Source organism: Pelophylax lessonae (genome assembly GCF_965119305.1).
Source record: "Pelophylax lessonae genome assembly, chromosome: 3".
Lineage (NCBI taxonomy): Eukaryota > Metazoa > Chordata > Amphibia > Anura > Ranidae > Pelophylax > Pelophylax lessonae.
The window spans coordinates 278870420-278892984 of record NC_138770.1 but is presented as its reverse complement, the minus strand read 5'-3'; the positions used below and the strand labels follow the sequence as shown (position 1 = coordinate 278892984).

Sequence of the window (22565 nt, the reverse complement as noted above, 5' to 3'; positions counted from 1 at the left end):
CTGGTTGCACAAAAAGAACTAAAAAAATACACAGAAAATTATAATAAACAAATTTAATATAAAGACATTATCTTAATGGAAGAAAAACTATATTATCAATATATTTATAAACCATATTTTTAATACAGAAACATCAATAAAAATGGACTAAAATGTAAACTTTTATTTAAAGTGTTTGTTACCCTGAAAAAAAAAAAAAAAAAAAAAAAAAAAAAGATTCTGTTCCCTTAAATCATGTTATACAGCACAGTGCTTGTGTTGTGTCATTTTGCCCCCTGTAACACCTAAAAAACCTGGTTGATCCTGCCTATTTCTTCTCTCCCTCTGTAAACTGAAAACAGCTGCTGAGCCCTGACCCCATGGTCAGTTTACATGCCTCCACCCATGGTCAGTTTACATGCCTCCATCAGCCACAGGCCTACACTGTCCTCCTCTGTGCTCCTACCCCCCCTCCCCTCCCTGCCTGTCTGCTCATCAGTGCCCACCCCCTCCTCTCCTGCTGCTCTCATATTTAATTTAAAATTATTATCTAGTCCCCTCTGTATTATAGCACTAATTTCTCCTGTGTCTGTGTTATAGAAAAGAAAATTGCAATCTGTACCTAAATCCGAGCGGCTCCTGGCGATCACGTAACTGGTTGGCTCTCTCTCTCCTCTCTTCCCCGCCTCCCCGGCTGAGGACAGCGGCAGTTCTCTGCCCCCCCGCTGGAGCTGTCATCCGGGCAGAGGAGAGAACCGAGGAGTCAGCTGAGTGCCGGGAGACGCTTTGATTTAGGTACAGAACGCATGTTTTTTCTATAAAAAAGAGGGGATTAGATGACTTTATATAAGTGGCTTGACAACCACTTTAAGCCAGAAGGATCTGTTGCAATTAAGTCCAAAATCCATTAGGATTCTTGCTGTATGTCCAAAATCAATGTTGAGTCACAGGTAACCTTTTCAATACATATAAGTTACCATTATGTGGAGAGAGTTAAAACACTGCCCTCAATTACAAATGGGCTGTAGTCACATCTTACACACTTAGATACACCAGACTGTTGTCTACCCCATTTATTTTCCACACGCACCAAATGGTACACAAGTACAGTATCTCACAAAAGTGAGTACACCCCTCACATTTTTGTAAATATTTTATTATATCTTTTCATGTGACAACACTGAAGAAATTTCACTTTGCTACAATGTAAAGTAGTGAGTGTACAGCTTGTATAACAGTGTAAATTTGCTGTCCCCTCAAAATAATTCAACGCACAGCCATTAATGTCTAGACCGCTGGCAACAAAAGTGAGTACAACCCTAAGTGAAAGTGTCCAAACTGGGCCATTTTCCCTCCCCAGTGTCATGTGACTCGTTAGTGTTACAAGGTCTCAGGTGTGAATGGGGAGCAGGTGTGTTAAATTTGGTGTTATCGCTCTCACTCTCTCATACTGGTCACTGGAAGTTCAACATGGCACCTCATTACAAAGAACTCTCTGAGGATCTGAAAAAAAGCATTGTTGCTCTACATAAAGATGGCCTAGGCTATAAGAAGATTGACAAGACCCTGAAACTGAGCTGCAGCATGGTGGCCAAGACCATTCAGCGGTTTAACAGGACGGGATCCATTCAGAACAGGCCTAGCCATGGTCAACCAAAGAAGTTGAGTGCACGTGCTCATATCCAGATGTTGTCTTTGGGAAATAGAGGAGTACAAAGACAAGTGTGTCTTGCCTACAGTCAAGCATGGTGGTGGGAGTGCATGGTCTGGGGCTGCATGAGTGCTGCCGGCACTGGGGAGCTACAGTTCATTGAGGGAACCATGAATGCCAACATGTACTGTGACATATTGAAGCAGAACATGATCCCCTCCCTTCGGAGACTGGACCACAGTCATTATAATGACCCCAAACACATCTCCAGGACGACCACTGCCTTGCTAAAGAAGCTCAGGGTAAAGGTGATGAACTGGCCAAGCATGTCTCCAGACCTCAACCCAATTGAGCATCTGTGGGGCACCCTCAAACAGAAGGTGGAGGAGTGCAAGGTCTCTAACATCCACTAGCTCCGTGATGTCGTAATGGAGGAGTGGAAAAGGACTCCAGTGGCAACCTGTGAAGCTCTGGTGAACCCCATGCCCATAAGGGTTAAGGCAGTGCTGGAAAATATTGGTGGCCACACAAAATATTGATACTTTGGGCCCAATTTGGACATTTTCACTTAGAGGTGTACTCAATTTTGTTGACAGTGGTTTTGACATTTATGGCTGTGTTGAGTTATTTTGAGGGGACAGCAAATTTACACTGTTATACAAGCTGTACACTTACTACTTTACATTGTAGTAATGTTTCATTTCTTCAGTGTTGTCACATGAAAAAATATAATAATATATTTACAAAAATGTGAGGGGTGTACTCACTTTTGTGAGATACTGTAAGTCCTTTAAGAACTGAGCCCTATAGTAAATAACGCAGGTTTATTCATAACAAACTCTTTAAATCGTTCATCGTCTGTTAATAGATGCCAATGCTTTTGACATATGTTAACCACTTTACCACCGGAGGATTTTGCTGTCTTCCGTCCAGGCCACTTTTTGCGATTCGGCGCTGTGCGACTTCAACTGACAATTGCGCGGTCGTGCGACGCCGTACCCAAACGAAATTTACGTCCTTTTTTTCCCACAAACAGAGCTTTCTTTTGGTGGTATTTGATCACCTGTGCGATTTTTACTTTTTGCGCTATAAACAAAAAAAGAGCGTTTATTTTGAAAAAATAACAATATTTTTAACATTTTTTTATATGAAATTGCCCCCAAAAAAGATGTAAAAACCAATTTTTTTAAAAAATTTTGGCCAATTTGTTTTATGCTACATATGTTTGGTAAAAAAAAATCGCAATAAGCGTATTTTGATTGGTTTGCGCAAAAGTTATTGCGTTTACTAACAAAGGGAAAGATTTCTGTCATTTTTGGTGTTTTTTTTTTAACGCGTAATGGCGGCGATCTGCGATTTTTTTTGCGGGACTGCGACATTGCGGCGGACAGATCGGACCCTTGACTGACATTTTTGACACTTTTGGGGGTACCAGTGACATTACTGCAGTAATCAGTGCTATATATATGCACTGTTACTGTAAAAATGACACTGGCAGGGAAGGGGTTAATTTTATTGGAGAGGGAGGGGTTAATGTATGCCTGGTGCTTACTGACGTGTAGGGGGGGAGGTGACTGTGTGAGTCATGGACAGATCGGATGTCCAGCTATGCTGAACACTCCGATCTGTCACTCCCTGTCACTATGGAGATCCGCCCGCTGTGTTTACACACAGCGGGCGGATCTCCAGACTCGATCCCCGACGATCGGGTAAGAGCAGCGGTGATCGCCGCTGCTCCTCCCCTGGCCCGACTCCCGCTGTGAATGAAGGGGGAGTGTCTAACGACGTTAATACTACGTCGCTGGACGATAACGAACCACTCTGCCGCAGTAGTATTACTGTGAGTGGTTCTAAAGTGGTTAAGGATGTCCTGGGAAGAAGTAATGTACTGCAGATATAACCACATCTGAAAATGTTTAACATGTTAAATGCAATACTATAAATCTTCTTCATCATTTTCCTTGGTTCTTGTATAAGCCTTAGCTAGCCACTTTTGTTTGTACCCCCTCCTCATTCCTGAACACAGACCTTTCCCACTCTCCAAGGTAAAGAGTAGCATAAGTTGGTGCACATTTTGTGCCCATTGCCATTCCTTGTGCTTGACAATAGCATTTATTGTCAAATATAAATTTTTTACTCTCCAAACTGAGAAGACTGGCAACAAATATCATGTGTGCAAATAAAGTTCTAGGCCTAGAGTTGCGTATGCAAAAAATGTGGATTTGGTGATCCCTGTAGAAGCCTAGGCGTGTGCATGCTTTTTGTACTACAGATTACAGGTTACATCCACCTTGAGACCCTTTGATTTATGGAGTGCCAGGTGCTCCTGGACAATATCTATAGAATACATGCTTACTTGGCTGTATCACCCCAATGTGCTAGTTCCAGTTTATGGATGCAACCACTATATCTGGAAAATTATGTCAGGTCAGGACTTTTAAATGATCCTGTATATTTGTCTTTGAGGATTGCCTTAGGTTTCCAGCAATACGTGAAGCTGTTGATAAGCCATTTCTGAGTTTGTCTGAAAGGTTTATAATTACAGTGTTTCCATGGAGGAAATGGGTAGTCCCTGTACATCTATAATTTAATGTTCCACAGCTACCTTCATTCACTCCAAGACCAAGAGAGAGCAACATCACTGTTTCTATATGATTATTACATCCTCTTTTTCATTTTCTGTGATACATATGTTTAATATGAGTTAGTATATACAGTATATTTATGCTTTAGTATGTATTTATGTATTTTTCTATTAGAACGATAATTTAGGGTATAACTTGTTTTTAATGGGTATGCCTATATTTCTAATATGTGTTGTGTGTCTTTAAAACTATTCTACAAATAAAAATGTTTTTTAAGCAGTTGGTTGCATGTACAGTAGATATATAATTATCTTCCTTTTTTATATTTGTACCTCCGTGGCAGCCATGTAAAGTAGATATATTTACATTAGTGACTATTTTATTTTATTTGAATGCTTCTAGAAGACTCGGATTTGAAAATAACCCCTGAGTCTGAAATAATTTATATTGAAATAAACTGAAATAGATGTTTCCACTAAATAGATTTGTATGGCTCCCCTTGGTCCAATGTTAAAATGTTTTCATGACTGTTATTCCAGGTCAGCAGATGGTAGATCACAAGGTGACCCAGTCAGAGATAGGAGTAATCTAGTGGAGACCGAGCAAGCATCTGACTTAGAACTAGCACCTGCGACAAAAGTGAGTATTTCTACCATAGCAAAATGAATTGGCCACGGCAATATGTAATAATAAAGAACCTTCTTTATACATTGGGCTGATTACATAATTTTTCCAAAGCTTTTTAAAAAAAATACAAGGAAAAGAAGTATAACAAAATCAATAGTTATGGATTTTTACCACCAATTTGCCGATTCATTCAGTGATAGTAACAACATTTTGCTCTATCATGATAATTGTAGCAAAACTATGTACAGACCATCACTTTAAAAATTTTCCTTATAACTTGAGGGAAAGTTGCCTTGTAGAAAAGGTCACTTTGGATATACAGAATTCACTTATTAGATATAATAAAATGTGTTCAGTAAGCCTTCTAGAGCCTGGGTTAATGCCACAAGGTACTATTGGAATATGTGTGTACACAGCCATTTTGGATCATTTCAAGTAGTGTCAGGAAACTGGCTGAATGCAAAATATATTTATTTAATGTAAGTTGCCACAAATGATTACTTTTCCACTTCTGATTATTGAGGTTCCTGCTTTGCTTATGGGGATTTCACATAAGAATTTTTAGTACCTATAACTTTAGTAATATGTGTTAAGGAACATCTAGAAATGTTAAACAGTATCCTGAAAATGTACATTTTGTCTTACAATCCTCTTACTAATTGCAATGCACTTCCCAGTATGGCAATGTCTCTAGGCAATCCTGTGTATAAAATGTAACAGCTGTAGGTCTACAGCAGAAATCGAATATACCGCTGCTCACTTCTAGCCTCAGGAGCTTTGGAGTAAGATTTTGTGGTTTCAGTATTGTGCTGCTTATTGTTCTCTTTGATGGAGATAGGAAGAAACAAAGCCCTGCCTTTACCAAACTGACTCCACATAGAGACAAGGTGCAGAAGAAGGCATGGTAGGACTTTAATGAAGAATCATCATTTGAAAGGAGACTACAAAATTGTTGATTAATATTTGAACCCCTCATTTTTGAACACAGCTTTTAGAATTCTTGCCCAGTTTAAAGGAAAAGTATAGTCAAAACTTTTTGTGGCTGTACTTCTCCTATGGATCACAGGAGTGCAGTTCATTCTGCACCCCTGTGACCCATTTTGAGCTAAATCCCACTGTTGGTTGACGTCACAGAGCTGCTCCAGGTTTTGAAAAGATCCCAACCATATGGTCAGGATCCACCCAGATGCCTGGACCGGCAGCTGGCTCCGTTTCTCAGTGAGCTTCAGTGAGCGCTGGAGAGACAGAGCAGAGAGTTGATGACTAACAGTCACCAGCCCTCTGGGGCTTGCGGTCTGCGAGCTAAGCGACCAGGGGTCTTTGATCTCAGTTTGCGATCTTAGAGCCGGTGGGGGAAACAGATGAAGCTTTGTACCTATGTTGCATCCACCTAGGTGAGTATAATTTTTTTTACACAAACTCATACTTCTCTTTTAAGATTTTTATTTAAGCTTTCATTATATGTGTTCATGTATTTGTGTTTGTATACTTTTACACGATTATTATACCTCTTACAGTACTACTGTTTTATTCTTAGAGTGTAGATAACCTTCCAACACAGAAAAGGTTTAAAATACTGAACAACATTTTAATCATGTTAGTGTAGAGACTAGTATAAAAATAATATTGCTCATCTATAACAAACATGGGAAGGAATATATGGAGAGTTTACATGGATGGACAGCATGCAATACATATGGAGGTGTTAAACCTGTATGTACTGTATTTAGCATACAGAATCATGCAGGATTGGACCTGATCCTACATTCTTACTAGATAAAGAGAAGTGCTTCATTTGAAACAGTTATTCCATAGCACACCAAAAGTAGGGAGATTCAATCCCTATTTTTCACACACAATTACATTTTTTTCTGTTTTGTTTTGGTATGATGAGTCCATGGTAATGCCTGCATAAGTCATTGCATGTATTTCAGTGTCCATTGATACCCCTGTTTTGGAAAACAAGAAACATCCCAACATTTAAAGATTGGCTAATGAAAACTAACACAATAATCGAAATGGAAGAAACATTGGCCATCAAAAAGGAAAACACAACACAATTTCACAGACTGTGGAGACCATGGTACGCTTTCACCTTATCAGAGATCTATAAGAAATTAACAAGTGACTAATCTTGTCCTGTAGGCAAACAAATTCAAAAACCTTAAAATCAAAATATAGGATTGAACTAAGAAGCAAAAAAACGTCATTATAACATCCACTACTATTATCCTTATCACTCCTTTCCCCCTTAAAAATGCTAGAAATCTTAATAAAATACTTTCTAGCCCTTACTTTCTATATGCTGTATTCACCAAGAATGTTATTAATGCTTAACATATTTAGAAATCAGTTATTAACAAACTTAACCATAAGTATGTTTAATACTCCTAAAATACTCGTAGTACTACGTCGGTTCACGCAGCCGAGCCAGCCTGCCGCAGTGAAACTGTGGCGGGCGGTCGGCAAATAGTCAAGAAAGTGTAGGATAATCGGTTAAAGGTTACAGATTCCTACATGTGCAAATACAAAACTTGCAATAAAAAAACAACAGAGGTGAGGTCTTTGGTTCCTGGACAGACCTTTCCTATAAAACAATTTATCATTTGCAACACTTGCAATGTTGTTTATTTAAATACCTGTAATGTACAATATGTAGCCTGTACAGTTGGGTCATTATGGGTTCATATCGGTGAACAATATAGAGATGGACAGAATTTGAAAACTTGAAGATCCTTCCCTGCCTCTAAGCACTTTTTGAAGATGCATGGAGGGAACTTGTCATCCTACTCTTTTTATTGTATTGAGAAATTCGCTCTTGGAAGGAGAGGGGGTGATCCACAGTGAGGGATAAAAGTATTGATTCCCGGCTGATTGTATATGTTTGCCCACTGACAAAGAAATGATCAGTCTATAATTTTAATGGTAGGTTTATTTTAACAGTAAGAGACCGAATAACGACAAAAAAATACAGAAAAACGCATTTCAAAAAAGTTATGAGTTGATTTGCATTTTGTTGGGTAAAATAAGTATTTGACCCCTTCGCAAAACATGACTTAGTAGCCTGGCTGAGGAAAGGAGGTTCTCACCCAAGATTTGATGGTACATGCCCTCGTCCATCGTCCCTTTGATGTCCAAAGTTGTCATGTCCCCTTATTAGAAAAACACCCCCAAAGCATAATGTTTCCACCTCCATGTTTGAACGCGGGGATGGTGTTTTTGAGGTCATAGGCAGCATTCCTCCTCCTCCAAACACGGCGAGTTGAGTTGATGCCAAAGAGCTTGATTTTTGTCTCATCTGACCACAACACTTTCACTCAGTTCTCCTCTGAATCATTCAGATGTCCATTGGCAAACTTCAGAAAAATTGCACAAACTGTTGTCACCCTCTCACCAAGCTGCTTGGCAATGGTCTTGTAGCCCATTCCAGCCTTGTGTAGGTTTACAATCTTTTCTCTTACATCCTTGAACAGCTCTTTGGTCTTGGCCATGGTGGAGAGATTGGAATCTGGTTGCTTGATTGCTTCTGTGGACAGGTGTCTTTTATACAGGTAACAAGCTGAGAGTAGAGAGCGCTCCTAATCTCAGCTCGTTACCTGTATAGAAGACACCTGGGAGCCTGAAATCTTGCTGATTGATAGGGGATCAAATACTTATTTCACTCATTAAAATGCAAATCAATTTATAACTTTTTGGAAATGTGTTTTTCTGGATATTTTTTTTTTTATTCTGTCTCTCACTTAAAATAAACCTACCATTAAAAGTATAGACTGTTAATTTCTTAGTCCATGGGCAAACATACAAAATCAGCAGGGGATCAAATACTTTTTTCCCTCACTGTACATTTGCAACACTTGCAATGTTGTTTATTTAAATACTTGTGGGACCTGTAATGTACAATATGTAGCCTGGGATGTACTTTGGATACACAGGCTCTGCTCCAGGGCTCCCAAAGGTTTGAACTACTGTTGGTACTTAGGTTTCTTTTTGAAATAACTAGTGGGGTTTTCCCCCATGTCCCTGGGTGCCTTTTTTGGGCCATTATGGCATTCACTTTGACTGCTGATGCAGATACTGCTGACCAGGAATCCTAATCCAGCAATCAGCTTCCCTGCAAAGATTAAAACAGGAAGGCCTTAATTTGAGTCGACTCAGGGTTTTCCTTTTTAACTGAAGCCCCGATGAAAAAGGGCCTCCTTCTTTCCATCTTGGGAAGAGAGGTAAAATGTTTGGTAGCATTTTTATACTACTTTTGGTATATATGTAAAAGATTTTTATTGTTATTAGTATATTATTTTATATGAATATTATTTATTTTCTGTTCTCAACACATTACTGTTGCATACAGTAGATAGTCTTACTATATAGTATTGGGAGGATATGTGGCTATGGTATTGGTTTTCTAGGCACACAGTTGTGTTTAACCTCTTCCCGACTGCCCCACCACCTATTTACTGCAGCAGTGCGGCCCTTCTGCGCAAACTGATGTAGACCTACATCGGTCGTGCGCCTGCAGCTAGGGGGTGAGCGCGCACCACCGACGGTGCACTCCTGCCCCCACTTGGAGGCAGGGATGCTGATGCACGGGGCAGGCGGCTCCGATTGCCACCTGACACCCGCGATCGCTCCCCTCTGAGAGAGAGAAGGACGGGCAGCTGTTGTAAACACAGCTGACTGTTCTTCTCCCTGTAATGATCATATCGCTCCTGTGATCCTTCTATATAGGAACACCGGTCTCTATGACAATTTCACAAGCCAAGCCCCCCCACAATGTCTCCCGCAATGTCGAAGTCCCGCTAAAAATCGCAGATCCCTGCCCTTACTAGTAAAAAAAAAAACAATAAAAATGACACAAATCTTTCCCATAGTTAGTAGACGCAATAACATTTGCGCAAACCAATCAAAATACGCTTATTGTGATTTTTTTTTACCAAAAATATGTAGCAGAAAACAAATTGGCCTAGAATGTTAAAATGTTTTATTTTTTTGGGGGGGGGGGGGATTGTTATAGAGCAGAAAGTGAAAAATATAGTTTTTTTTCCAGAATTGACGCTCTTTTTTGTTTATAGCGCAAAAAATAAAAATCTCATAGGTGATCAAATACCACCAAAAGAAAGCTCAATTTGTGGGAAAAAAAAGGACATCAATTTTATTTGGGTGCAGTGTCGCACAACTGCGTAAATGTCCGTTAAAATAATGCAGTGCCGAATCTCAAAATATGGCCTGGTCATTGAGGGGGAAAATCTTGCAGTACAGAAGTGGTTAAAAGGGAGGGCAGTAACGGTTGTTGTGGCTGATCATTCTGGAGTAAATACTAGCATGGAGGCAGAGTGTCATGGTCTGGAGTCCAGTAGCTATAGAAGTAGAGAGGCTCCCACCGTTCAGCAGGACAAGTATACAAGCAGGTCACCCTGATGGATGACGTGGGCTCATCCAAGGTGCAGGATCTCAGTACTAACCAATATTCACCAGAACTCCTGATGGTGGAGATGGGCTTTGCTTTTACCAGGTTGCAGTCCTCAGAATGCCCCATTAGGGTGTGAGCAAGCTGGGGTCCAGTAGCAGATAAAGCAGATTGGGTCCAGTAGCAGATAAAGAGGCGTTGTCAATAAACAAGGTTGGTAACAAGTGGTTGCAGATTTGGATCAAGCAGAAGCATAGTCGAGGAACAAGTCAAAGGTCATTAACGAGTGGCAGCGAAGATACACTTACCAGCAGGAGTGACAAGAGTGAGATTTTGGCTGGAGAGGGAACGATAATCTGCAAGCAGGAAGTGGAGAGACATGACTTAAAGTAGAAGTTCACCAAAACACTAAAACCCCTGCATCTACAGACATCCACGATCTAACACTAACCTATCTAGCCCTGTGAAGAAGAAATCAGTATACAGACACTACCTTTTTTTAAGCCGATCCGACCTGATCCTACGCTGAGCTATCATCTGCAGCTTCGCTGTGGAGGAGGATACAGAGTACGCAGCAGACAGCTGGAGCTTCATAGTAAGTCTATGGGTGACATCACTTCCCATTGATTTCACAGCTGTTGTCCTCTAGCAGAGCTTCCGCCGCTGGAGACCAGGTCGGATCAGCTTCAAAGAAGGTATTTATAATAATTTCTTCTTTACAGTGCTAGACAGGTTAGTGTTAGATTGTGAATGTTTGTAGATGCAGGGATTTTAGTGTTAGGGTGGACTTACACTTTAAATCAAGAAGTTTATGGGAGGAGCAAAAAGTTCAGGGTTCGCAGAAAAGCAAGTATAAGGCAAAAATGTCTAGCAGATAAGAAGGGAGCTGTCCAACACCTTAGGTGGCTTAGCAAGAAGAATACTGCAAGACACAGCAGAGGTCCCAGGTTCAAATCAAGGCCCTGACACAGAGTTACTCTTGTGTTGAATTATAAAGTATAATACTCATCATATTGCTCGCTCCATTAGATTTCTTGTGCTAATTTGGCACTCTCTTCAACCTATTAACCTTGAAATTGGACATTCCTATTTAGTGCCGATATACTATGGTACCCACAAATTCTGGTAGATGATCTTACAGGTCATCAAACTAGAAATAAGAAGTTATTGCTCTATAATTTATTGCTTTCACTCCAGCGTGCACAGCAATACCTAATATGTGTAGTGCAAAAATCATTTTCATATGTAGGTGCACTACCTGCATGCATGGAGTGCAGGGGGTGGGCTTTTATTTAGCTTGTTTTTTCCAGGCTCATTTAGTTCAGAGATATCCGTTTGCTGATTGTCCTGCGCATTACTCACCAAGAGCTGTGGCCATCCCAAATTCCTGGGCAAGGTGCAACACATTGCCACTCTGATTGAAGTGATCAGGTGGCTTTACAGCCACCTGAATCATTTCTAAAAGAAGTACAGTGCTGCTAGTGACATTAGGCTTACGTTGGTGGCAGGAAAAGGGTTAAAGTCATTAGACTGTAATAGAACATAATGTTAACCACCTCAATACCAGCATGTTTCTTCACTTCCAAGACACTTTAGGGAGTCATCTTTTGCAAAAGGGGGGTCAATACTGTGGTGTTTATTTATTGTCCTGGAATATTTTTTTATTTATTTTTGACAGAAAGTAAGGGAAACTGTTTTTTTTTTTTCAAAAATTTTGGACACATGGCTAAAAATAGATTTACTTGTGATGAAGCTCTGTGAATTAAACCTATTGCATAGTTTTTCCCATTCATTTTTTATTTTATTTTTTTTTAATGTATGTGTAAAAAGGACAGCCTGATGTAAACAAAGCTGTGCAGTGTTTGTAATGTTTTACAAATCTCAATTCCTATATAAAGTGATTGTTGGCTGCAATTCACAATTTATTGCAAAACCTGCTAGACAAACAGTAGGTAGTCATGCAACTGACTGATCTCCCACAATCGTGCAATACTGAAATGAAATATTGTAACAAAGTATCGGGGCGTATTTAAAATTGAATTTAGAGCAACCGGAGCAATTCACTGCTCTGGCAACTCTGCTTTGCCGGCTGCGGTAGGGGGCAGAGTGGTGTGCCATTCAGCGCATCACACCACCTTTTTTTTTCATGAGTAAGCTTTATGCTAAGTGTTTGAAATGTACACGTCATTCACTGCAGGATAGGGCAGTGTGATGCACTGCCTTATGGTGCAATTTGGCACGGTGCACTGAGATAAAATGCAGCATGTCTGCATTTTACCACAGCCTGCTGCAGCACAGCACTGGGCTGAATTTCAGTGTGCATGTGACATATAGGAAACAATTGTTTTTAGTGTGTACTTGCAGTCACAGATGTTTTACAATGCAGTAAAATGTCTGTCACCACATATAGTGTGAATTAGCCCTAAGTGAAGAATACCCTCACTTCAGGGGAGAAAGAGACTAATCATTCAACAATTACTCATTTATCACATTATTTTCCCATTCAAAATATACCATGACAGAGACTGACTTCTTAAATTATATGTTAGTTCCTACCTAAACTCATTTAGTTTACAATAAAAAAATAGAAATGCAAGGCAAACATCTGTGTGTACATATACAGTGGGTATGTATATATATATATATATATATATAAACGTTATATACTGTGTGTGTATGTATATGTATATACTGTATATATAAAAATCACAGAAGTGAATATTAGTCCATATACAGCTTGTCAGGAAGTAAATTTCAGAAGAGTGAATCCATATGCAAGATAAGGAAGAAACTGACACCAGCTTCGGAGGTAATGATGTATCAGCACTCAACACCCAGATATAATAGGCCAAACTGCTTACCAGAAAGCTAGGACCCTAAAATTATAGAGTGATCATGCATGCTCATAGATGTAACAGGCGAATGACAAAATTGATCCAGGGTACCAGAAATCCAGCGATATAAGGCAATGACCACATAGCCAGCACCAGCATAGATGGAGTAGACATAACCTCATAGAGAGGCCTTCATAGCATATTGCGTTTAAAATCAGGCAATTTATTAATAAGTAATACACTCACATGTAAGTAAAAATACAGGTGCTTTTTTCCAACCAAAAAGACAGCGTGCTGATAAGGTGCCATACGTCATAGGTCCCTCTTACGTGTTTCGTCAGGATTGATGTCATCAGAGGCTTGGCTGTAGGATGGCAGCACACTATTATACACTAAGGAATCCAGAAACTAGCCTGCGTTCCAAAAGCTGTATGCGGTCGGAGCACTAGTGTTAACCAGCAGGAATCTCACTATGGAACACAAACCACCCAAACCGAAAATAACTTTATCAATAAATAGATTCCAAAAACAATCAATTAAAAATGTAAAAGCCTTGAATACTGGATAACATGAGTCATCCAAGTATGTAAATCATTATTGAGGTATAGATAAAAAAAATGTTCTTTATAATGAAAACCAGGCTGAGCGCCATTTTGTGGATTTTACACAAATGACAATATAAGCACAACCTTTCATCATTTTAATTAAACAGAAAACATTTGTTTAAAAAATTATGAATATTTTTTTTCTTTTTTTTCTATAAGTGATCACATGACCTCTTTTCTAAGCTGCATAAGGTGCTTGAAAAGGTGGGGGTGGAGACTGCAGGGGGGCATGTCAGCAGGAGGCAGAGAAAGAGCAATACACTGATCTCCCCAGTAAAGAGTTGTACAGGGGTACAGGGGGGCGTGTCAGCATAAGTCTGATCATTGGAGGGCAGGAAGGCTGTGCTTAACGCACAGCCAGAAAACTGGCCACACTGGGAAGAATGTGTTTCTATGCCCAGCATGGTCAGTTTAAAATAGGAAAACAGGGGGACTGGCAGGATCAAAAGGTATTTCACACAAAGGAAGAAATACAAAGAGAATATGATACATTTTTTAACACAAGAACATAGTACAACATGCACAAATCAGGAATATGAAATGTTGAAGTAACATACCTGTACATTTTAATCATTGTCTAAAAATCTGGGTGTAGCAATAACTAGTAGTTTTGCCTCTAGGAAATGTTTTATACTCAACGCTTAAAATGATCTGTCTGGTCCTAGTTCTATTGTATACAGTGATTTGTTACATACTCCACACATAGGTAGCAATAAATGTTTTTCCTATGTGATGTGTACTTTAAGGCTTTTGTACTACACAATGTATGTTTTTGTCTAGAGATCAACTTTGAACTCATTTTTACTTACAACTAGAATTAGTACTTACATCTGCCTTAATATTAGTCTCATGTAATACCTTGCAGAGTAGCACTCAGATTGGAAGACAGATGGGTAGCAATCTGAGCTTATCCCTTGTATACTGCTATTAATCTTCTTTCTCAAGTATGTTTACATGAAAGTAGAGCAGAGGAATACCCTAATTGGTGAGCTGGTGCCCCTCAATGCCCAAAATGAAGGTTTGGCAGGCTGATGACCAACTTGGATATCCTACCTCCACTGGGGATAAGTGAGGTTAGCCTGCTGGCTATGCCTGTCTGGCAGAGATGAAAAGTTCACACAAGTGACTATACAGAATTGCAAATGCAAAGAGTGACCAGGTGCGCTTTCCAATTAACAATCAATCTTCATCATGGAGTATATACCACATAGCCAATATGTGAATAGTTTAAATAAAACAACTTAAAAATTAAAACGAAATCACAAATAAACAAATAGTCCATATAATTCTCCCAGTTACTAGAAGTGAAAAAATGGCAACACATATAGTGACAGAGTGCTTTGACAGATCCTCCTCCACAGATAACACTCGCCTCTTACCAGAGACGATGGGTCTCAAATAATTGAAACTAAAAATGCTTTGTTCTCCATACTGCTTCGTATTATTCAAGGAAAAAGACCGGTCATCAGCCAAGAGCATTCGATATCTGATCATCACCAAGGTAATTCAATGTGTGACCAAAAGACAATTTTACATATAAAACGTTCCAACATTAGTAAAACCTATCTTCAGCATGTATCAAGTAAAGAGAAGGTAGGCAATTCCTAGTGTAGTATTTGAAACATTCCAGTTTATGAAAATATAGCTTGCACTTACACTTAGGATGAAAATAAACAGCAATAGTATCAAACAAACACGGCTGCAGACCCCGCCATCCAGCTCGTGTGCACAGACATCTCAGATGTGGCTCCACCCGACGCGTTTCCCCATAACAGGCATCAACTGGGATTATTGTCACTTAAGCTTTGGCAATAAAACCTAGAAGCTGATTGGTCACTATGCACAGCTGCAACAAATTCTGTGTGCACCAGTTTTCGTAAATCTCTCACATTGACTTTTTAGAAAATAAGGATCCTTGTCCTGGTTTACTAACTTTCTGAATTGAACCTTGCAGTATGTTATAAAAGCAAGTCATAGCACATCTAATAGGTTATAATAATGTGATTTTATAAAATTAAAATTGCAGAAACTGAATAACTGTTAATTGGGCATTATCTACCCTAGGTAAAAAGAAAACAATCTATGGCAAGAAAAATATCAAATGCAGCTATATTAGCATCTTTATGAGTAGTATTCTGATATAATGCTGCACTTCATGTTTTTTAGGACATACCATTTAGAGAGTTCATTGTTTTCAGGTACTTTCATCAGCTATAGTAGTGAAGCAAAAGTGGGATTTATGCATCAACTCAGTTCTTTATACATCCAAAATAAACAATATAATATCTAAATGAGGAGCCACGGGAAGCATAAAATCCATTACATTCAGATTCTCATTTAGATGAAGTTCAGAAGTAGAGAATCAAGAAAAAAGATGTCAGGCACTCATCCACTGTTTAACTCTACAGGAGGCTGATTGTGTTGTCTCGACAACTGCCATTCTATATTCATGCCAGGTTTCCCTTTTTTGCCAGGACTGGCCCTGTGTTAACCTGTCAGTCTCCATTAGACAACTGCAAGCAGTTTAAGAAAATACACATAGTGAATATGACATAATTGTAACTTACTACAAACTGGGGGTCCCACAGAGACTAAAAATAAACTGAGGTTGATTTATTAAAGAGATAAAGCATGTTCACGTTTTGATGTATATGCTCACTTTACAAAATGAATGTTCATTTAGCATAGTAAAAGAAGGGAAGCTGTGTTTACTTCAATTATCCAATTATTATCTAGCAAAAGCCACCTTTTTAAAATTCACTTGGAGTTGATTGGGTATTTAAGCCCCACTCTGGACAACAAAAAATGTGACACCTCCCTGTACTGCAAGTGTTAAATACTCCTTAGTCTAAGGGTAGATAAATAGGCTGTAATACTTACTTTATTCCTCAGTATGGCAGGCTTCTTCAATGCTGTGCAACCTGTCCCCTGAAGCCAAAAATCACATTGTGATGTCACCAATTACAATGCAGGACCAAGAGTACATTGTAAGTGAGGATGGAGAGAGGGTTTGCAGAGAGGGTCTGCCCACAATCGAAGTGTCAAAGAGTAGCAAAGGCTACTTTTACTATGAACACCAGTACTGGTTATTATTTATAACAACCTCTGCCCGCAGACTAGTCTGCTTAGGAGTAGTGTTAAGTCCATTTAACATTCTGCCATTTCATTTACCCCAGGGGTATTGTGTGGTCCCTGAAATGCGTTAGCTGTTTTTGTGCTCAGCTTGTTGTAACCAATTGAACAATTATTAATTTGGCACTCTCTTTGATCTGTTACACCCAGATGTCTCAACTCCAACAAATGCTTTCTAATGAGGGATTCCCCATAGTTTAATGAGCTGCTGAACACAGGCCATTTGGGCAAGTTGTGACTTTTGTTTTCAAAATTTTGATAACCTGTGAAAATCCATGTCCAACGTTCCTCTATCACCTTGTTTTGGACGATTTTAAGGCTTGACATCAATGGTATCTATCTATTCAATGCAACATCGTCTTTTTAAATTTTACCAAAGAAATAAGACAATATATTACATTTCTGTGCACAAAGTTTACCAATATTTCAGCTATGGGGGGAGGTGCTATGCAGACTTACTGTAGCCACCTGGGTTCTATGATCTGCCCTCCTGTCACAGAATCTCACTCTTCCTGCTGCATTATTTATGACATCAATCGTGGTACAGAGCACATACAGTGTGAGGATGGAAACTAGGGAGTTAACGTGCAGCAAAACAGAGGTGGGGTGGTTAACATACAAGTCACATCTTGAGACAGGATGGAGCTTAGATGTACAGGTGAGGAGCTTGGTGAAAGGGTTAACTGCAGCAGATAAACAATACCACAATGAAATGATGCCTGCCTCTCTGTGATCTTCTGTTAATGAATAGTTCATGCATTCGTTATTTCCTCATTCTTCCATTGTGAGAGGAAGGGGAGGGCTCTCAAATTCAAACAGTTGTATTGTTTACATTTGTGATTACTGTGATTGGCTATTGCGAAGATCACAAGGCACAGACCCGTTCTGATTGGATCTGTGCCTTATGCCTAGGCTTTCTGCTGTCTAATGATAGTCATTGTGCATGAGCTAGGCATGTGCACCAACAATACACAGAAGGATGTTTAAAACCATCCTCTGAGAATAACAACTTCCTTTAGAGGCTGATTTACTACACGGCCAGGAGCAGGGTGGTTAAAATAAAGAGAATTCTCCTGGTGTGCTAATTTTATGAATTTAGCAATTGTATTCTTCAGTTCAGTTCCTGTTCAATCATTTATTGTCAGAGAGAGACCTACTGAGTTTGTGCACTACACAGTCAACTCTGTTACTTTGTACCCAAGACTAGTGCAACACTGTTTCTTCCACCCCCGATAACTTTCCATTGGCCACTGCAATTCTCTGTACTTTTATTTCTTGTGATATTTCTACAGGTTTCTGTCGACTTTGCAGCTACCTCAAGTCAGCTTTTGTTACTTTTATTTGTGTCTCAGCTCTATATTATCAAGTCTTTTTTCTCTGAAATATTATTCACCATCAGATCAAACTTTTAAGTCCTGAACGCTCAAATAATCATTTTTTTGGCAATAATAATAAAACAAATATTTAATCCATGCTATGAAAACTCTCCTCACTTTCATATTACATATCTTGGTTAGTATTTCAGGCAATGTCACACATTCTCAGGCATTTGGCTTCTCTCCATAAAAAGTCACACATTTTCCTGGAAAACTATTTGCATTTTTAATGTAACATGTCTAAGCTGAGACTTTTTTTTTTTTTTTGCGGGGGGGGGATTTAGTAATTTATTCTTACAGAATTTTAGGGTCCTCAGCAAGAAAAACTTTCCTGTATAGTGGGAGGGTTTCAGTACAGATTCAACACATTTGCTAATATGCAGAAGTGCACGTTTTCAGTTATTTACCTCTACTGCTATCAAAAGACAATAAGGAGACTCTCAAGCACAGCAGGTTGTATAGTATACATTTCTTACAGCTTTGGGCCTTGGAAAAATATTGAGTTGTTATTTTTCCCCATTTTTTTTGCATGGGTTGCCTTTCAGATTTGTGTTTTACTAAACTGGCTCTAATACTCATAATGGAAGATGATGGTAGAAACAGTATTGATGCAAATGGTTCTAGGTAAGCTGTAAATCATTGTGTCGGTGCTATATAAATAATAAACTAAATCCTTATTTTATTATACTATACTTATGCTGTTTATTGAATGGTTGATATTTATGGGCAGTGCACATATATATATATATATATATATATATATATATATATATATATATATATATATATATATATATATGTGTGTGTACTGGCCATAAATATCAATCATTCAATAAACAGCATAAGTATAGTATGCATAACCCATCCCAACAAATTTGAATCGTTTAAAATGATTACAATATGTCCAGAGATGCATGGGTGACTCTACTGTTGTTAATTAACATGTTTCTACTCAAGACAGAGGACCTCCATAAAAGAGATAAGTGATGAGGAATAATTAGCAATTATTCCAGTTTAGAAAGATTGTTTCTAGTGTTGTATCTTGAAAAAGAAAATGTTAATTACAAAAGTTTAGGCTTTTAAGAAAAAAGACTTCTCAAACAGCTCTTCCAAGCTAGATAAAAAGGGTCATATGCACAAAAGGTCCTGCAGCTTACTGCTGCGTGATTTATGGATGCAAATTAGACAAAGTATTACCCTAAATAACAGCTATAAAACTTGGTAATTTAAATGGGTGTTATGCCTTATGTGGGTGGCTCTTGGCTTCTGAGTTAGCAGGGATCACATAGGGCTGCACTACAGAAAATGAACATCTATTAAAATGGAAGCATAAAATTGTAAACAAGATCAAATAAGGCTGAGAAAATGGTCCATCAAGTTTAACCTTTTGCAAGTACAGTACAGTACAGTTATAAGCAACTGTTTTTTTCTGAATAAAAACTATTCATTCAGTGTTTACTATTGTAATTAGCTGAGATTGGCCACAGCTAATTACATGGTATAGATGGGCTGTGATTGGCCCGGCTGCACCATGTGATCACTGTGAACAATCACAGAGCTCATCACAAAAGCACACAACAAAAGGCATAAATCCAAGCCTTTCATTATGTACAATTGTCATGTGATCTGCTGTGGTTGGCCACAGTGATCACATGGTCCTGGCAGCAGGCCGGTTTAGTGTCAAAATCCAGTGGACACAGCAGGTGACAGATCGCGGCCCATAGGGCCTGCACAAAGTGTGAATCTGGGAGGATGTCATATGAGATCCTCCCAAGATAAGAGGTTTCCCACTTAGCTAATTGTTGTATGATGCCCAGACAGGAGCCCTACTATCCTGGGTTGAACAAATAAAAAAAAACTGAATGTGTATACCAGGCATTAGCCTACAGGTGTGCTTTTTTTTGTAGCATTGGGCAGGTTCATTGTCATATGCCAACATATGTTTTCCATTGACATGCTTTTTTAAGGGGTGCTTTCAATGTGTTTTTTTTTTTTAATTTGGTGTGAATAGAGTTAAAGTGGTTCTAAAGGCTCAAGGTTTTTTTACCTTCATGCATTCTGTGCTTGAAGGTAAAAAACCTTCTCTGTGCATAAGCTCCCCCAATACTTACCTAAACTCGATCTTCCTCCAGCACTGTGCACGAGAGCCTCGGCTTTCTGGGGACTCTCCCTCTTCATTGTCTCCCACTGCTGTCAATCACAGCCAGTAAGCCAATGAGGAGAAAGAGGGCCAGGGCCGAGCCACAGCTCTGTGTGTGAATTGGTGCCCCCATAGCAAGCTGCTTGCTCTGTGGGCACTCGGCAGAAGGGAGGGGCTAGAGTGCTGGTGGGGGACCCTAGAAGAGGATGATTGGCACTGCACAAAGCAGGTAAATATGACATGTTTATTATTTTAATATAAAAAATCCAAAGCTTTAATATCACTTTAATAGCCATTGACCAAAGCTTGTTATGACTTGTTGCCAATGATTTAAAACACTTCCATTGACTCCCAATGGCCTTGCAATGCACTAAAATGCAGAAAAATTGGAATACAGTATGCGCCCAGAGACAAATGCCCAGAACACAAGCAGACTGGATTCCAGGTACTCGTGGTATACTCCAGGCTCTGGATGTATGCTCCACTGCATGTAAGTAAGGCTTGATGTACCTTGCAGCGGCACCAGTTTTCATCCTCTCATAGAGTAAACAGGCTCTCCGCAGTGGTGCTGGATGGTGTGCCTGCACCTTGCGCCAGCACCAATACACTGAAGATACATGCGCCAGGGTTAATACCCAGTTTGCATGAGGCCTTAATATCGAAGATATTCTGGGTCAGCAGAAAAACCTACACGCTCTACTCGCTGTATTGTTGTTTGAGCCTTGGCATGTTTTAAAAATATGCTTTCACATGAGTGTATCTATTATTCAGCAGATCCCAAGGATCAGAGGGTCACTAACAAGTGCTTATGGGAATGGCCTTCTTTCCACTAATGCTTTAATGTTTTACCATTTTGATTGTTTTCACCTCTTGAAAAATGACCTTTATACTCTGTGGTTTGTAATGGAGCAAATCATTAAATATTGATGGTCTGGTAGTCAGCTGCTGAAATGTTGCTATATTAGGACTGGAGTATTTTTATATCCATTATCAATACTCCATACTAGTTAATGGAATTTCCTTCTAGACAAAATCATATTTCGAAGCTTTTACCATGCTATAATTGTTTTCTCTACTACTGGAACCTCTCACGGGGATCTCAAGACTGGAGCATTGTTTCAGTGATGTCTGACTGGTCTAATCCTGACTAAAGCATTGATGTTTATGGCAGGCTTTCAGCACTTGCTCACTACCTGTCTGAAGGCCTGCTACAGTGTGTATGTCTTATAAACATGGAATCACTTGCATCTTGCAGCATTTTATCCACCAGTAAAATAAGATTAATAAATATAATATCTTATATTATAAAGTGATTTATACGTATAAATGTAAAAAAAGTTCTTAATAAAGCATACTTTATCACAGGTGACACTTGTGTGAATAGTAATTTCAGAATAAAACACTTGTATGTATGTACAGTACCTATTAAATATTATTAAATATGTACTAAATACACTGAGATAATAAAGGGGCATTTTTATTTAATTTCTACACAGGGACTTGGTCTTAGGGCATGATACAGTCACTTTGTCCAGAAAAAAAAACAGCCTTACATGATGCACATTGTGTATTACAAAACGTTGGCTTTTGTCTAGAAATCTTCCATATAAAATATGTATAATTCACAGCAAGGCTTTCAAGAATGAATGCCTACACCTAAAATTGGTACATAGGGGTTGATTTACTAATGTTAACCACTTTACCTCTAGCCACTGTGCTGCTACTGCGGCACAGTGGCTCGTTATCGTCCAGCGACGTAGACCTACGTCGCTGGACTCCTCCCCCTGTAGGCGGCGCTCGCGCGCCGCCGGAGGCGCGCTCCCGCTGTTTTCATTCACAGCGGGAGTCGGGCCAAGGGAGAAGCGGCGGCGATCTTTGGGGAATCTAGTTTGGAGATCCGCCCGCCTGTGTAAACAGAGCGGGCGGATCTACTAAGTGACAGGGAGTGACAGATCGGGGTGTTCAGCATAGCTGAACATGCGATCTGTCCCTGGCTCACACAGTCACCTCCCCCCCCCCCACACGTTAGTAAGCACCAGATATACATTAACCTCTCCCTCTCCAATAAAATTAACCCCTTCCCTGCCAGTGTCATTTTTACAGTAACAGTGCATATATATAGCACTGATTACTGCAGTAATGTCACTGGTACCCCCAAAAGTGTCAAAAATGTCAGTCAAGGGTCCGATCTGTCCGCCGCAATGTCGCAGTCCCGCAAAAAAAATCGCAGAT

General features: G+C 39.4%; 1 protein-coding gene across 6 annotated transcripts in view; it reads left to right on the top strand.

The window, feature by feature from the left end:
* The window catches only part of PEX5L (peroxisomal biogenesis factor 5 like), a 396344-nt gene that overhangs the window by 287831 nt on the left and 85948 nt on the right, over window positions 1–22565 (top strand). For all 6 annotated transcript variants that reach the window (XM_082252037.1, XM_082252035.1, XM_082252034.1 and 3 more), the window contains one exon: window positions 4755–4854. In XM_082252037.1, coding sequence (XP_082108163.1) covers window positions 4755–4854 — 100 coding nt within the window. The remainder of the gene's footprint in view (window positions 1–4754; window positions 4855–22565) is intronic.